General features: G+C 39.7%; 1 protein-coding gene across 1 annotated transcript; it reads left to right on the top strand.

The window, feature by feature from the left end:
• The first annotated feature begins 5,352 nt into the window (after positions 1 to 5,352).
• LOC136423778 (C-type lectin-like) lies at positions 5,353 to 6,775 on the top strand. The gene is made up of 2 exons (XM_066412064.1): positions 5,353 to 5,599; positions 5,956 to 6,775. The coding sequence occupies exons 1-2, from the start codon at positions 5,356 to 5,358 to the stop codon at positions 6,075 to 6,077; spliced, it is 366 nt and encodes a 121-aa protein (XP_066268161.1). The 5' UTR covers positions 5,353 to 5,355; the 3' UTR covers positions 6,078 to 6,775.
• The last annotated feature ends 12,715 nt before the right edge of the window (positions 6,776 to 19,490 follow it).

Raw genomic sequence — 19,490 nt, 5'->3', positions numbered from 1 at the left:
ATGCAGTGTCGATACAGCATGGCGCTGGCAAGTTCGTAGGGTGTACTCAGGTACAACGTTCTTCGACATCGTACCGGTTGGAGACTGCTCACGTAAGTATTTTCAAAATTATTCAATGGACTTACATCCATTTCGATAAACTGTAAACTTATTTTATTTTGACACTCCGTGCAAATGTTACATGTATATGGTCACCCTCCTATTGTGGCGTCGTGTGGCGCAATGGCTAAAACATTCGGCTGTGAAACAAGGAAACCTGGGTTTGATCTCGGGTTCTGGACATGCGCCCCGACGTTGTGCCATTGGGAAAGGCAGAGTGGGGCATGCCTCGGTATTCGATGGTCCAAATCCTTCTAATTCTGTCTTGAGTTGATGATTCAGTACAAATCACCCGATGGGGGTCTGGCAAACCTCCATCTTGTATCAGCCGTACGGTGATTTACACCATTCACCCGGACGGGAGACCTGGTACACCCCTGTCTTGTATCAGCCTACGATAGGGTATGTCACCCAGTAAGAGGCGGTATAACCCCAATGGTACGCAAGCACGTCGACTAATGATATGTTTCCCCTATCTTGCAGCGCCATTGAACCCATTCGTCCCCATAACTGTGGGCGGACTGGCCATCACAGCAGGACAGCCTCTCGACATGCAGGCTATTGAAGACGAAATGAAGTTGCAATTGGGCCAACTCGGTTTGTGCCTCAACCCATGTGAAGTACGTGAAATATGGGGTTTTGTAATGGTAGGATGGTTGACAATGTAAAGGGATCCGGAGTAAATTTTTGACCAAAAATTGAAGTTTGGTTCTTTTCAAAAAAGGTTGATCTGCTGTGGTACATTTTCCTTGTTTAATATTAAAAAAAACTTAAGCCAAGACGTTCTTTTCAACACCTTAACTACCAGACAACGTGCTTTCTTTGGAAGGTAGCTCTGCCGGTAATATTTTTGAATAACATATCTTCTTGTGTTATTTCCAGATTGGAACAATCACAGTTCAGCAAGGCGCAAGAAAAAGATCAGGAGGGGTCCAGTACCAGATAAGTGTCCAACTTCGTGCCTACGCCGATCCTGCCCTGATAACTCCCACCAACACTTTACAGATGGAATGGGTTCGAATTGCAGGTGAACTGAGGTAAATGTTTTATCACCTGTCGCATCTGGAAAACCTAATAGCAACGTTTCACGGTAGCCAAAAGCACCCTGCGAAAGGAATATCAAAATCGTCATACTATAAAGGCCCCCTTCTCTACCAAAATTATTAGAACAAAATTCCAAATGCCTCTTTTAACGAAAACCATTTGTTTCTCAATCATTAAAATGTCTTATGTGTATTTCATACTACGGCTACACTCAGTCAGTCAATCAATCAATCACTCACTCACTCACTCACTCGCTCACGCAATCACGCACGCACTCACTCACTCACTCACTCACTCACTCACTCACTCACTCACTCACTCACTCTCAACTTAGCAATGGAGGCGCATTGTCTTGGACGTATGCCGTGTCGTTGTAAAATTGTAACAATGGGATTTTTTTTACCCAAATCGCAGTAGTACAGGCAAAGAGATAATGATGATGGTTTGATAATCTAGATTGTAGAACACGCTAACTCGTTCAGGTTATATATAATGTACTTTAGACTACACATGCGATTCTGTTATCCGTAAAACAAGCAAAGTAACTTGTATTATTGTATTACAATATTTTACAGGCATCAGGCCTTGCACTTGCAGACCTTGGTTCAAAGCGGAGGGCTTTCCATTTCTGTTGAAGGCCAGACTATGTCCGTGGCTGATAACGGCATAGCAATCTCTAACCCCAGCCTGGGCTGCAAGGACGGAGAGATCATGCAAGGGATCGACTGCTGTAAGATAAAGCAGTCCATTTTTAGTCACCTTCTCAACCAGTTTTTGTCATTCTTCTGCATTTATACTTATTGACATTCTCTTTAACATGTTAATGTTATTAGCTGAGGCTGCCCCAAAAAATATTTGAAAGTAAGATAATTTATCTACTAAGAAATATTCAATTTCTTCGTTTTAGTTCCTTGCGGGCCGGGAACGTACCATGATGTGTTTGATTCCATCTGCCGGCCGTGCGGTTACGCCAGTTACCAAGATGCGTTTGGACAAACCCAATGTAAACCATGTCCTGATAAAGCCACTACCGAAGGACCAGGGGCGAAGAACATCAGTGAATGCAAAGGTAACTTGTATTCAATTTACAGACATCCGCATCATATTGGAAATGAGTTGGTATGTAGCTTCGAGTTGCATGATTAATTCCGGTACATTGTTTCTAAGTTTTATTGTATAATTATATATGTTGCATATTGGTTCTCGTTTTAACGTAAATTTTGTGAATTGATTTTTTCAGTATTTGATTTGATTGTGCATTAGTCAATCCTCGTAATTGATATTACTATGGGTTTATAATGCATCATTCAAATTACAGCTCGCCCGGGTTAAGTCATCTTTTTCGCTTTTGCCATAAAGCAAAGGACTTGATAAAAGTTTCTGTAATGTTTGGTTTGACTGTTTGGTCACTTCCTTGAGATAATATGAATTGCTGTTTTTGTAGTATTTGACGACTGCAACTGTGGCATTCACCCGTGCATCTTGAACGCGACGGGCTATTTCTGCCATTGCCTGACTGGATATGAAAGGGAAGGTGATAACTGCATTGGTAGGTTCATGTATGTACATGTGTAATAATGCTACGCCGGCTACACTTCATTTAATAGGGTTACAGTTAAAGCACACTAGTTTGAATCGACAATTGCTAATCGATATATAATGAATTGAAATGGAAATAGTAAGCATTCATAAGTTTGTCCGATATCTTCAGATCAAGCCACAAGTAATACTATTATATTTGAAAGTGTTGCTTGTGGGATCCTTATATACGTAACACGGAGGTATGTTTTTGATATATTTTTTGTTAGTCACGTCCATGCACCTGTTTAAAATCTACCTACAGCATGTAGAAATCACCCCTGACGTCCAGAGAACATGATGGTGCCTCTCCCACATCCGGTGCGTTGTGGGGAAGTGATTGGTCAATTTCAAAGTTGAATTTGATGTCATGAATTCTACAATACTGTTTCGTACAAGACTAAAAACGTACAAGACAACTACGTAGTTAGGAAATGCCTATTGAAAGAGAACAACTTACAATAACAGAAAATTCAGCTAAGCTAGATTTGTCCTTACTTGGAAAACTGATGCCATGGGCAATGCAATTTGCATATTATATAATGCGGCCTATGATAAACCATACTGTGTCATATGATCGCCGTTTGAATTTTCTCCAAACATTTATCAACTCTGCCAATTGCCTTACTAATTTGTGCAGACATAGACGAGTGCGCAGATCCCAACATCTGCCCCAACGCCAGGTGCATCAACCGTCCAGGGAGCTACTCCTGTCAGTGTCTACCGGGATATGATGGACCTATTTGTTCAGGTATGTTTGTTTTGGGGTACATCTTAGTGCTACTTAGGTCACCTTTCCAATAGGCGCCGACTGCTAAGCGACTGCACAGCGTGCAGTTATCAGCAAACAGAATTGAATTTGCGTTAACATTACTTCATAAGTGAAATACGATGCAACATATAAAATATGATTGAAAAGACCAAAAAACGCACAAAAGTAGCAAAAAAATCGTTAGAAATCTATGAAATTTGCGAAATGTATTGAGCGATTTGTCACTCAGTGGTCGCAGCTATTTTGTATTGATCTTTTCGTCATTTGTTTAATTCTTATCATTATCATCCGGTAGTAAGTCGTTGCTATTAAAGTTTCTTTTAAACGTTTTACCTAAATATATATCCGTTTGATGTCATAGTTTTCTTAATGTCTTTAATAAATAATCAATTTATTATGATTTTTAGACGTCGACGAATGTCGCTACGCTGGTTTCTGCCCTGATCATTCCATCTGCACCAACACTGATGGAGACTATTACTGTACCTGTGAGCAAGGGTACCAAGGAGACAACTGTGAAGGTAACAATAGAAGTCAATAAAACCATCAATCAATCAAAATCTATGTCGTTACAAGCAGTTCAAATGTTCCGTTGCTTCAACCGTTTTGCATAATCCGTGAAGTGCGATTGACAGGGTCTGTTGTATTGGATCATTGCAATCATCATCATTGCAATAAAAAAAAACAATCTTGACCGTTATCACAAGAAAAAAACTGCAGGCCACGATAATTCCCATTATTGATAATTATGTCTGTTAATGTCCCAGGGCTGGTTTTTATTGCGCTGTATGTTTGCATAGCCGAATTGAAGAAGATACTTTGACTGTTAATGAAGCAAGATATGCTCACAAAATATGATCAACAATTTCATATCCGATGAATTTCTCATCTTGTTACAGACATTGATGAGTGCCGCAATGCCAGCCAGAACTCATGTGGACCAAATCAGCTTTGCATCAACACAGTTGGCTCGTTTCATTGCGATGGTGAGCTCAAAAATGTTCTCTATCTGTAAAAAGAAATGATAGTGAGCTTTATCGCTATATTCTATAAACATATTTTTCATATATATGTACTGCCTACTAAAAGTTCTGATGGGAATAGGCGCAATGTCGTGACACTTATTCCACTTAATTCATTGACGTAGTCAAGTCAAGACACTGGAGTCTCTATTCTCGGAAAATTTTAGTGCTACGACCTAACATTAAGTAATTCATTCCATTGACACAATTCGACTGACAACACATCTCAGTATCTCGAAGTCAATTTAAGTCAGTTTTTGAAAACATGAAATCCGGAAGGCTAGGGACATTCACTGCAGTGAAATAATAATAAGTAGTTCAAAAGGTCGAGGGATTGATCTAAGTCGAGTCACACTCCCACCAGCTCCACCCAAAATTAAAAAAGACGTACACTGTTTACTCTGCTAATCAAAGAAAAAGTATATTTGACAAATAAACTCCCAGTTGTGTGCCCTGATTAGCAAAGCTATGAAAAGTTGCAGTTCATCAATTCTGTGGATCGTAGCTTAAGCATACACCGCGTTTCACGTTTTATTAGTATCATTGATGTGTCTTTTAAACGTGTTCTTCATTAGGGTAAACACTTATTTCCTGATATCCGAAAACGCGAGAGATATGATTCACTAAAGTGCAAATAGCATATCCCACTCCATTTTTTATCCGGACCCATGACGCAATATGAAAACGCTCTCTAGAAGCATAGATGGTAAATATTACATAAAAAGCTTCAAGTGTTGACTTTGATTAAACAGAAAACAGAAGATGGGCAACATCATTTTCTACAAAGCTTTATGATATTTTTACTCAACATTCTTTACTTTTGTCGATATAGATTGTACGATGTTTGATGGCATGTGCTACATCGCATCTGACACGAGGGCAACGTTTGCTGAAGCCGAGATGAAGTGTGCTGAAGATGGTGGAACACTGGCCACAGTGAAAGGTCAACAGGTTCAAGATTTCCTTATCCAGCTGCTGTCTGTGTCCAGCAAGGACGTGTGGATCGGTCTGACTGACCAGGACGTGGAGGGTCAGTTTGTCTGGACTGACGGGACACCACTGGTCTACAGCAACTGGTCTCCAGGTGTGAAATATTGAATATGTTATTTACTAGCATGCAGCAGGTCCATATACCCTACACGCACACAGACGCACACAGGTACACACAGACAGAAAGAGAGAGAGCGATTTCAACGGCCACACTCATACACACAGACACGCAACAATAAACACACACACGAACACGCGTGCATGCGTACACACAAACACACACACAAACAACACACACAAACACACACACACAGAAACACACACAGAAACACACAACAATCTAATACAGTTTTGAATTGTAACGTTCAAAAGTAAAGACCAGCAACCGACGTTGGCCTTCAAAGGATCTAGGAGTATACTGAGAATATGGTACTTTATTTCACCGAACAGGAGAACCAAATGGTGACGACAATACAAACTGTGTCCACCTGTGGCCCCTGTCTAATTTCCGCTGGGACGACATGCCGTGTGGAAGAAGCAACTACTTCATCTGTCAGTACAACGTGGCTTGATCAACAACCAATGAGCTTAAGCAACTTGACATTGGATGGGACGTTTGCTTGTGTTTGTTTTATTCCTTTTGTACCGTATTGACACAACAAACAGAATATTGCAATGGTGCAGTTCTCCATGTTTATTTGCAGCATGTTCAGTGGTTATTTCGTCGATAGTGAAGCTCTCAGTAGGACTCAATGCGTACTGTTCTCCACAATAAAAGTATTTCTGATTTTGATGTTCAAGATATTCACGAAGCAGCACCTAAAACGACAGATACAATTCGTACGCCAAGCGTCTGGGTTTGTTTTTTGGTGTGTTTGTTGATGTGTTTATTTGTTGGACTTACTTTAGCTTTTTGAGATGTTTTCTTGGATTATATTGGAAGTGGGATATTATGTCAAGGAGGGCAGGAGGTTTCTTCGACAAACGTAATTAATTTCTTTGATTGGTATAGTAAAAATATTAAAGATTGATTAGCTAGAGTTTCAAATCATTGGCCCAGAATTTCAGCTTGTTTGACGTTATCGGGTCAAAGGGATCATTGTGAAGAACCTTTTATACGCAAATATCAAGTGGTCTATGTTTTTTATTGAATACTTTATCAAACTTATGGATCATTACACTTTGATGATTCGTGGATTTTATTTGAGTGTTTTAAAGACTTTGCTACTCTCTCTTCATGCATTGAAAAATAAAGAGTGGTCATTCTCTTGATACGTGTCTTATTTTTTATAGCATTAGGCTTAAATGGCGGATAGTTTATAAACCTGAAGTATCCACAACATGTGGAGTATGTAAGGCACAACACCATGTCTCCATACAAGACTTCATCCTACAATTCAGTCACCAGTATGCAGTAAGTGAGTGATACTCCAGCTTATCATCGAGGATAAGATACAGCAAGAGTCCTAAGTGCATGTTTAGTTTGAACTTGAACTGTAGTGAACTTGTCTCACCCCCGCCATCAGTATTGGTGCTGATCTGTTTTCTCCATAGCCCGATCCCACACAAGCAGCTCGGTGTCTCCCGCGAAATCCAACACCTGTCGCGTAACGGCCGTTCTTTTCGAACACCATATCGAACATATAGAACACCCTGTTCTATTTGGAACACCTCCGTCAAAACAGCGCTAGTACATGCAACATTCGTGGAGGAGACAACTTCCAAACCATTTGATTGAAACATTTAGAATCATGGCCTATAAAACAATTTTGTACTTATACATACACATGAGATGAGATATATGATTGGATAGTGTAATAGACCTTGTGCTCCCCGAAATGCTCCGTAGTGGAACATTTCGAACCGTGTTCGGCCGCGCCGCTGGCCAGGCACGTGGCCGAACTCGAACACGAATTTTCGAGGCCTGGGCTGCCTTAACCCAACAGAGTGGGCCCCACATGCGATCGACAGCCACAGGCAGGTAGTTTAGGAACAACAATACCGGTACCGAAAGCGACTGAACGGCTGAAAAAGTATTTCTTACATTTTGCCGTAAGACTCTATAATAACTCTGTTGCTCAGGTCTCAGATCGCACCAGCACAATCTCCGGCTGTTTGGGTCAATTAGAATAACGTTGATGATTTACATTTTAATATTTCACATGGTAACAAACGGTACATAAGTCAGCGAGGCATTATCCATTCCTTGCGCTGCGCATGCAAGTTTGTCTTTCGAGTAATTAATTTTAAAAAAAGAAAGATTTCAAGGGCACTATTTTACAACATTTTATCCTGTAGTACACATCAACAACACAATATATCCTTTATTAACATATCATAACATATTCCAAGATGTTGATCAAGTTTTTCAAATACTCTCTTGGTATAAAAATATTATGTTCTTGTAATTGATCGGGGAATGCTTACAAAGCACAGTCTACACAATGTACAGTAGAATGTTCTACACAATCTACCTTATCTAAAATATATTCGTTTTGTTAAAAACAACATTATTTCTTTTGAAAATGATTAATCAATGATTTGGAACGAATAATAGTACAATCCGCATGTCTACTTAGGCCTGTTCATTTATTTGTAAAGATAGACCACGTGCTTGTTTGCTTTATTGAATTCACTGGTCGGTCGCCTACAGATCCACAAGAGTGAAGGTAAGATATAGATTCCATGCATGTGTGTTACTGTATTATGGCGAAAGCTTCAAATATCATGATATATTCCAGATTCATGAAAATGAATTCGTCGCACGTACAGGATGAAGGCAAGACTGGATAGGTCTTTTTACCTAAGCAATGTTGTACCGACATACGTACATGCGGGTTGTTACCTATATTATTTTTCATTGACAGTCGTTGGTCGTTGTTTATTCCATTGTGCACTGTTCAGACATCGTAGGTCGTAACCTAAGCCATGTTGTACTGACAGATGTAGTAGTTACTTCTTCCACACGGCATGTCGTCCCAGCGGAAGTTCGCAAGGGGCCACAGGTGAACACAGTCGGTCATGTCGTCACCATTTGGTTCACCTACAATGTCAAACAATATAGCGTATTTAGATATATTCAGAAGTCAGGATCCTCCTTCAGAGAAATCACAGACAATATAGAAAACAGTTCTTTCACTGTTAGTGCAACCCGAAAATATAAAGAGAGCCCTAGGAGGCAGAATCGCAATATTTTCTACTTTCCGTACGTACCATTTTTGTTTGCGCCAAGACGGGTGTGAAAATAAATAAAAAATGATGATAATATCTAAATTGATATTTCGTACCTGGAGCCCAGTTGCTGTACACCAATGGTGTCCCGTCAGCCCACAAAAACTGACTCTCCACGTCCTGGTCAGTCAGACCGATCCACACGTCCTTGTTGGACACGGACAACAGCTGGACAAGGAAGTCCTGGACATGCTGGTCTTTAACTGTGACCAGAATACCCCCTTCTTCAGCACAATTCGTCTCAGCATCTACGAATGTTCCTCTGGTGTCAGACATGATGTAGCACTTCCCATCGTACATCGTGCAATCTGTATGAAATTAGTAAGTCAACATTTAGACAATCTGAACCTTTTTTTGTTGCAACAAGTACCTGGTTAGTTGGCTTTATGGATGTGGGACCTACTTTATACTATTTTATTTAATTATCCATCAATTTATTTGTTCGCAAAAAACAGACATACATGAGACAGCAAATGCTGCTACTGTCAAGGGCTAACTTTGTACTTTATACTACTTGCGTAATTACCGGAGGTTGGTGGATATTTAGTTTTTGATGGAATAGAATGGCTTGGGTAAAATTAGTATACTTTTTTGGCCAACATGATTCTGCATCGTAGTGGGGTTGCTATGACCATCTTGAAAAGCAACAAAAAAATGAATTGAACCAGAACAATTTTGATCTTACCATCACAATGAAAGGAACCGGCTGTATTGACACAGAGCTGGTTTGGTCCACATGTGTGCAGGCTGGAATTGTGACATTCATCTATGTCTGAAACAATTTAGAAAAAAAGCAACAAAATGACATCAGTTAATAACATATTGGTCTATAGAGTACAGATAATTATAAACCCGTTATTTCAATTTGTAAGCTTATCTGTTGATCAATTTTTCAATAATTCAAAATCATAACATAATACTTAATAATCTAATGAACTCAATAGCATGGATATGTTGACTAAAATTCCAGTACTTCCGCAGTCATATCAACTTGGTTCATACCTTATGAGCCAAATAAGATAAGTAATTTTTGTCAATGTTTTTGTCCAAAGTCAATGTTTGGGAAACCAAGGGATGGTATTTGGAGATGGATGTCTTTTCTAACATCATTACGAGTACCTTCACAATTGTCTCCCTGGTACCCTTGCAAACAGGTACAGTAATAGTCTCCATCAGTGTTGGTGCAGATGGAGTGATCGGGACAGAAACCAGCATAACGACACTCGTCGATATCTATGAAATTACAAAAATGAAAGCTCTATCAACGACACGTCAAGAACAACTGGAAGATGAAGTCATATAACAGGGCACAGAATTGATATCACTCTTACGCGAATCGATAGGTATGTTTATATCTGTAGGATAAGAGTGATAATTATTTATATTCTATTCAATACGAACAGTCTTACCTGCACAAACTGGCCCCTCGTATCCCGGCAGACACTGACAGGAGTAGCTCCCTGGGCGGTTGATACACATGGCGTTGGGGCAGATGTTCGGATCTGCACACTCGTCCATGTCTATAATTATCAAGTTGGTAAGACAATCAAATATTGAACGTAACAGAGGTCTTCCATCATATTTCGATATAATAGAGGAATTTCAAATTTCTATAACATAAGCCCTTCACCATTCACTGCTTAGTGTACTATGTCGGTAGTCTATATTTATATTAAAAACTTAACGATTCATTATTTAAGACAACGAGGTAACCATATTCTTAGTGGGAATCTTTGAATAATTAGCGCATCGAATGATAGGTCTCTATAAGATACTTTTGAATATTTATTTTTTAATTACAAAACTAATGGCTTCGGAAAATGTAATAATTGGAAGCTAGACAAGAAAAGGGTGTATTCATATAGTCTGTGTAACACAAGTTCTCACTGTTCAGAACTATATGTTCGTTCTCCTTCTGACCAGGAAATAATCTTTTTTTTTTTAATGGAAGCACGAAGCATTACCCTTTGCCACTATGAAAATATCCCAAAATGCATCAGTTATCTCTGAAAGTCAGTCCATGGAAGTCCATGGAAGTCAGTCGAGTCATAAAAATCTCCAACACCATTGACATTGTAACCGACAGTTCTAAGTGTAACATGGTCCATTGTTAGGATAAACATTCTTTCAGAAATTCTAACAGGATTAGAATTACCTCAACTCTCCGGAATTTGAGGCATTGCTTAAGCTAGAAACGTGGTTCATCGAATGGTGAAGCCACATAGATGTCTAACGTACACATAGATACTGACCGAAACAGTCATCGCCTTTCTTCTGATACCCAACCAAACAATGGCAGAAGTACCCCGTTGCATTCAAAATGCAAGGATGGATGCCACAGTCGCAGTCAGCAAATTCTGCAAACAAAAAATTATGTGATTTACCATTGCAATGAATGAAACCTTCTAACAGGGATATTTCCCAAACACTGTTTATTAACAGATAGAAATGCTCTATCCCTATACTATGAACGTGATCTTAATCGTAATTTATGAAACTATAAATCAAATGTTTCTACGTCGATGAAATTAGACATCAACGTGATACATTTCGCAAGAAAACAGTTACTCAAGCAACTTAATTGATTTTTGGAAATGGTCAGACGTTTCAACTAGTTTCAATTCAGCTAGTAAAGCTGACGAAAGGTATTGGATGATTTCCGAAACGTCCGACCGTTCCCAACATCTATCCAGTTGCTTGAGAACCGTTTTCTTGCGTAAGATTTTCGTGCCTTTGCATTCACTGATGTCCTTGGCTCCTGGTCCTTCTGTTGTAAACTTGCCAGGACACGGCTTGCATTCGGTATGTCCAAAGTCGTCCTGGTACCTCGCGTACCCGCAAGGCTGGCAGATACCGTTAAAAGTGTCATGGTGCGTTCCTGGTCCGCAAGGAACTATACATGAAAGAGTATTTGAGTATATTACTGACGGCATTACTAGCGATAAAATAAGTAGTATTACTTCAGATAAGTTCCTTATTCACCACAAAGAGTTACAACAGCCAACGTTTTGGTGACCGTCTGTCACCTTCTTGTCACAGAGTATTGTCCTAAAGAAGGTGACAGACGGTCGCCTACGTCGGCTGTTGTAACTCCTTGCTTTATTATCTCCATGAAAAATGGAGATATAGTTTTGGGTGTGTCTGTTTGTCTGTTTGTCTGTTTGTCTGTCTGTCTGTCTGTCTGTCTGTCTGTTTGTGTTTCCGCACCACTCAGGTCAGCATAACTCAAGAGCCTCTTGATGGATTACAATGATATTTTGTATGTGGGCGGGTGTTGTGAAGCCGAAATTCAAGGTCGATTTGGGGCCCCCTGGTATGTGACCTTGGTACTGCAGCAGAACTTCAATTTTTGTATCTTTTGACCTGGACAAGCTGTGGTCTTGATTTCTGGGTGGCAGATGTAATAAAGAAGTGGTGTAGGTTTGGGCCCCATAGCAGCTTCCTCTGGAACTGCAGGGGCGTTTTTGTGAAAATCTTCTAAGGAGAATAACTGAACAAAGGAACGGATTTCCATGATATTTAGTCTGCAGGTAGCTTAGATAGAGATATGATATACACAATGAAGTGCAAATTATGCTAATTGGGACTTAATTTGCATAGCTAATGAGGAAAATCAATATTTGCAGTGTTTTTCCCATTATCAGACTCAAATGCATGAAACGTATGTAGTTTATGGAAAGTGGATCATCCTAATTTGCATAATAAATGCAAAACACCATATCTCATCTAATTGGAAAATTATAGAACTGTCAATATGAAACTTAGTATGCGGGTACCTAATAGACAGAGATATACATAATGAAGTGCAAATTATGCCTATTGTGACTTAATTTGCATAGCTAATGAGGAAAATCTATATTTGAAGTGTTTTCCATTATCAGACTCAAATACATGTAACATATGTAGTTTATGGAAAGTGGAGCATCAACAGGTACCAATTCTTCTTCTTCTTCAGTTCCTTTGCATCCTGCCGGACGATCTGTTCAGCGTCGGTGGACTCTTCCGTGAGCGGCGAGTCCGGCTTTTATGCAAATTCCAATTATGCAAATAAATTCCTAATTTGCATAATTAACGCAAAAACACCATAATTCATCTAATTGGAAAATTATAGGACTGTCAATATTGCAACATGTGTAAGTTAGATAAAGGTGTTTATGACCAAGCATATATTATGCAAATGTGTAAGTCATTTGCATGAATAGAATTGTTCATGGAGATATGAGGTCGTGGAACTCTTGTTGTATATTTGTTTACCAACCTGCAGATGAAATTATTCACGGAGATATGACACACACCGTAAAGGAAAACATACTTCATTAACGTTGGTTACAAAGAGTTTTCGGCATTCAATAAATGAAAGTGTTTGAAACATCGAATGAATCGTAACGGAAATGAAAGCAATGTTGTGAAAGATTTGTTGGAAAATGAATCTTACTACAGTCGACCCCTTGCTTTATCTCTCCATCCTTGCAGCCCAGACTGGGGTTGGAGATGGTTATCCCGTTATCAGCCACGGACAGAGTCTGGCCTCCGACAGAAAGGGACAGGCCTCCAACCTGGACCAATTCCTGCAACTCCATAGCCTGTTGTCTGTGGGTATTCATCGTAACTTAGAAATATACCCTTTCATGCAGTGGCATCCTAAACAAGACAGTTTTAAAGCTTATCGGCGCCAACATATTTTTGTGTCAGTGCCAATGATAGATTTTTCATTGTCTGCACGAGTAATATTCAAGTTTTAGTTTCTCGTCGACACCAATTGAAACGTCAATATTTGACTTAAAAGTCAGCAAAGTAGGCATCTAAAACTAACTAAATTCACATTTCCAACGCAATTGGAAATTAATTACAAAAAAAAGGATTGAATTAAACGGAATGTATTAAATGAGATTGAGAACGAAACAAGATCTATCCGGTGTTCAATTATTGATAAGGTAGTTTAACAATTATAGAATTTAGATATTTGTTCTAAAATTATACTGAGGATATCAATACAGAGCCACCATATATAAATAGAACGATATGACTTTGCTTCTTTCACCTTAGCATACCCGCGAGTTGTACCCATTCCATCTGTATAGTGTTGGTGGGCGTAATCAGGGATGGATCAGCGTAGGCACGAAGTTGGACACTTATCTGGTACTGGATCCCTCCTGATCTCCTCCTTGCGTTGAAGATATCAACTGTTATGCTACCAATCTGGAAATTAAGCACAGGCATAGTATGATACACTAATCTGGTCAGTTTTATAAGGAAAAACATGTCTGTATGTTTTGGTTGAGAAAAAACAACATGAGAAAATCGTTTGTTCATTAGCCCACCTCACATGGACTGTTGCACAGTCCGAGGAGACCCAACTGATACTTCATCTCATCTTCAATAGCCTGCATGTCGAGAGGTTGTCCTGCTGTGATAACTAGTCCGCCCACAGTAATGAGGGCGAATGGGTCCAATGGCGCTGTGAAAAATTGTAAAGCGCAAATATCCACATGGAAGTTCATATAATCTGAATTTTGAATGCCTGTTATAATTGTTTAGTTATCCTTAATAACAAGAGTACTCTCCAAGCAGAGCTAGGGTTTCGGCTGGTTTTTAACGTGTTTTTAGGCGTTTTTGTCGGGCCTTCTACTTTGTCATCGTTTTTGTTGTGCTCCAAACCCAAAGTAGAAGGCCCGACAAAAACGCCTAAAAACACGTTAAAAACCAGCCGAAACCCTAGCTCTGCTTGGAGAGTACACAAGAGGACTATTGAAGAGAAAATTCAAGTAGTCTGATATTATTGTCCTAATGTCAAATCTTATCGATTCTCAGTTGCCAAAATGTTTAGTATATTTTTAGTACTAAACGAAACTTAGCTTGCATCTTTTTAAGATATTTTTTCCAGTATTGCTATGTTCTATATCAGGAAAAAATTACTAGTACTTTAAGCAGTTTACTGAAACATTCTGGCATACTTTCCTGAATAGTTTCGTCGGGCTTTTAAATAGATGGTTGCCAAGTTTAAAGTTATTTAACATTTGTATTGTCCTTCATCGTTCCGGTAGACGTTCAGCTTCAGCCCTTCTGACGATAATACAGTGGTAAGGAAAAATTATTGTTCCGCGAAAGGTTACAACTGCAGAACCGAGACTAAATTGAAAAACAAATTTTGTGAGACGAAATAAGTTAACCATGATAACATGCTTACGTGAACATTCTCCTACAGAGACGACGCTGAATAAGATGATCCCTGAGTACACCTGTCGGACCTGCCAACGCCACGACGTGTCCACACTACATTCATACATAGAAGTGGTGGCACTGTAAACCAGTGGTGCATTACAGTGCATCTGGCAGGACTCCACTGGAGTTGTGCCCTGTGGACTGTCGAAACAGACTTTTGATCCGTCTTTGGGCGCAGAGAGATGAGTCCTGTTACACAAGCTGTTTGCTGAAAACGAACAATATATAGCATATTAAGAAAACTAACAAACATGTCTGGCAGTTTTTAAAATATGCTGATTAAATTTTTGTTACAACATCTCAACAAGTTCTTTTTCGTTATTTCTTATTATGTAGTTTGCGGTTGGCCAAAAAATGTTGCTGCCACTTTTATGTTGTTGTTGTATACTTCGTTAACACACGAGTTTATTAATCGTCAAAGCATACTGGATTTTGTTTTCGAGAACAGTGTAATTTTCCCTTCCAGATGCATCGGTTACCACTCGGTCACCTTCCTCTTGCATTACTAAACTGCTTCTCTTTGTCACATTGTGACCTAGGGACAAGGATACGTTCTCTATACGTGACTGGACACTACTTGCCGCTTTGTTACGTAACAGAAAGAATTCGGTCGTCAATACGACTAGCAATGCCGAAACGTCGCCAGAGAAAATCACATTGGTTATATGTGTTAAGATTATTTTTTTTTTTACAGTTTTTCTTCTTTACCTTCGCAAAACGGCGGCATACCCCAGTAGCCGTCTTCGTTGCACACGTGAGTCTCGTTACCCACCAGGAGGAAGCCTGGGTCGCAGATGTACGTGACGGTGTCTCCGTAGAACGTACCGGTCAGGATCCTCAAGGCATTCCTTACTTCACCAGGGTCACCACAAGTGATTCCTCAAATGAAAAATAATCAAGTGTAAAAAAAGGTGATTTGCGTGGCAAAAATATCGGCCATCCTCGTATAGATTATCTAACTCTTTCAAATAATCATCATTATGTGTGTGTAGCCCACAGAAGAGAATAAGAGAAAAATACTAAAATGTCTGACGATGAACGCTATCAATGCTTAAGCTACGGTACGATGCAAATAAGCAACGCAAACATGGTAGCGAAAGACGTTAGATATCAATACGTAAATTGGTTTGGACCGCATCTATAAGCAGTGACACCTGTGCTGCAGTGAAATGTAAACCGAAATTCACCGAGGAAGGCGACAGATGGCCACTAAAACGTCTGTTGAATAAATCACTTAGTTGTGTACAAAGATTTTTCTTTTAATCCAATAAAAAGTCTTTTTATTCAGTTAAATATCTGTTTACATTCGAATGTGCTATCTGGCAGCCTATAAACGGTTGAAGTAAAAAAATAACAAGTACAATCTCAAGCATCTACAAACAACTTGGGAAATTGATGCCTTACGTTCACATGTTTGTATCTCTCCTTCCCAGACTCCACTCGAGTTGCAATACAGAATATTTGCATCTCCGTTGAGCTTGTACCCGAGGTTACAGCTAATCAGCGCCGTGCTGCCGAAACAGTAGCCTGATGGTGCTGTCAATAATCCGTTACTTCCAGCTATCGAAGCATTGCAGCAGAATTCTGTAGAAACAATTATATATACATAAGATAAACATCTTTTTTAAAAATTCACAGTCTCATCGTTGTAACCTATGACAACACCACTACAGAAAAACACTTTGTTATAGTTTTTGAAAAAAATCATTGAAAATCATATTTCGGGGCAATTTTACATGAATTAAGTAAATGATTTTAGTCAACGGTTATTGTTCTATTTATGTTGTAACTACAAGGATACATACTTGCAGTTTTGGCGCTGCATCTGATTGTGGCTAATTATATATAATGTCAGAAGCAGAGATTTATTTAGGAGTAGAGAAACATCGGCCGTGGCTGTATTTTGTCGTATTCTGTTGTGTTATTTTGGTGCCATGGACTTTCCAGCTTGTTAAGCTGGCTCCAGAAGCAACAGAAATGTTTCAAAACATCAAGACAAGTATCATGGGTTTGTTACAAGACAGTGGATCTTAAACTTTGACCTTAACCACAATGAATCATCACACATGGTCTCTTGGAACTTCGAAATGGTTTATTGCAACAACATTTCAAAAGTACTCACCCACACATGTCGGTTGTGATCCGGTCCATTGCTGAGTGGTTTGGCACGTTCTGTTGCTGCTCCCCGTCATTTCGTACTTCGTGTTACAGGTGAAAGTCACCGTGTCACCCAGGAAAAAGGTACCGCTAATAGAACCATAGGGTGGTGCCTGAAGGGTAGCACATCGCTTTCCTACAGTAACATATAGATTATGATATATAAATGATGAAGCGACGTTAATATTTTGAAGTGACATAGATGTTCATGAATCTATCTCACTAAAGGCGCGGTGTGCTTGATCTACTGTATGTCCGATGCCACCAGACGTCAGCAACGCTGCCTGGGTGACCTGTGTATTGCTGTGTTGCAATTTGAATGAAATAAAGTCGTTGCACAATTTACGGCGATGCTGTAACAAGATACAAAAAATGGCCAAGTAATTACGAACACATTTTCCCTCACAATCATCCACAACTGTCCCTGGATATCAATTTGCCGTCGTAAGCATATTGTATGACGGTGTCACAGGGATTTCGCACCCCCCTGATTTTGAACCCCCCGGTGCGAAATCACTAGGGATCTCGCACCCCCCCCCCGTGCGAAATCCCTAGCGATCTTGCACCCCCCAGCTAGGGATCTCGCACCCCCTCCTCGAACCCCCTAGGGATTTTGAACCCCCCCAAATATTTCAAAAGGTGCTCTGTCTGTGCAGCAATTATATTCAAAACTGCATTTTGATATAATAAAGCCATAGTTTAACGTGGTAATCGAGAGTATTACAAGTTGCTGTGTCTGACAGAACAAAGATCTAAGACTCCGGGAACCCATGCCCTGGACTAATGTAACGCTACTAGTATTTCAGCACAGCGCGATGATGGTGACTCTCTGTGCACGATGATTCGTTGTAATATTCTTCCTTTGTGCCATGAGGAATGTTCGATTAGTTCATAATTGATTTTTTAAATTATTTCAGAGACTTGAATAACATTTTATCATACAAAATTATATCACATATTGAATGGATGACGGGTGTTAAATAGGGTTAGAAAAAAATTATCGAAGCCTTAATCGAAATCTTATGACATTTCTGAGTAAGAATTATTAGTTATTTAATGTTAAAAACTACGGGATAAAAATTATGTCGCCACCAGGATTTGAACACAAGAACCATGACTCCCAGATAGTCATTGCACAACCCACTTCGTTACCACTTCAGTCAACAGAGCATTTGAAATGTCAGTTATAGTTACCGATCAATTTGTTAAAAAGATAGCTACTGGGAATTATGAATGCCGTAACAGAACACATACTACATCCTGGGGGTGCGAGATCACTAGAGGGGTGCGAAATCGCTAGGGATTTCGCACTGGGGGGTGCAGATTCACTAGTGATTTCGAACCGGGGGGTTCAAATTCACGGGGGGTGCGAGATCCCTGTGACAACGGCTGTAATTGGTTCCTTAGAGGCTAGAATGTAGATTTAAAAATGCATTGGTACGTATATAAAGAATAGACTCTAAGGTAGATTGATAAATTGTTTTGTATGCTTTTAAGTGAGGATGAAAGTTATGTGCACGTACTGTTGCAGACAGGCTGAGTGCCGGTCCAGGTTCCAGAAGCCGCACACTGCCTGGTATTACTTCCCACCAAGTCGTACCCGGCATCACAAATGAAGGTCTTGATATCCTGGAACGCGAAACCACCGCTTACACTGCCGTGGGTCGGCGCAGGGAGGTTGGTACAGGACACAACTATTCGAATCGAAACATGTTCTGTATTTATTTTTTGGCATATTACTTTCGTGGTTTTACTTTCGCTGCACTTTTGCTCGTTTTAACGGTGACGTTTGATGAGCGTAAATACGTTTTGCATTTTAATTTTCTATAAACACAAATGAACTATATGCACAAAATTTGATTTCAGCCATATCTTCTACCTCTTGATTAACGGTACTACTACTACAATGTAACGTTGGGTAACATAAATTCGCGGGGTACTTAAATTCGCGATTTTTCGAAAACGGGGTATTTAGGGATATGTGCTAGATGCGACATCAGTAATACCGCTAGAAATGCAAACTTGACAGACTAACGTATTCAGAACACTGTCTGAAAAGCTTCGATAACTATGCATTAGAAGTTGGCTACGTCAAAAACTCTCCGTCCCTTATTGTCACAGTCTGAGGGCTTCGTGGGAGAATCATACTACATAGTTGTTCGCTGGTTTATAAGACAAATGTCACATCCGCTTCCTGCTCAACACAATTATTTACAATACAACTTATTAGAATCTCTTTTGCTAACCTACAACTTTACTCTAAGTGTGATTAATCATCAAAACGCCTCTTTGTTGCTACAACCAATGGCTACGGCACTACGGTGAATTTTCCCGCCGCCATATTCGTTACCCAGAATCCTGCTATTCGGCAGACG

Source organism: Branchiostoma lanceolatum, chromosome 18, assembly GCF_035083965.1.
Source record: "Branchiostoma lanceolatum isolate klBraLanc5 chromosome 18, klBraLanc5.hap2, whole genome shotgun sequence".
NCBI classification, from domain to species: Eukaryota; Metazoa; Chordata; class Leptocardii; order Amphioxiformes; family Branchiostomatidae; genus Branchiostoma; species Branchiostoma lanceolatum.
Note: the sequence above shows the minus strand (reverse complement) of the source record. Positions and strands in the feature narration are given on the sequence as shown.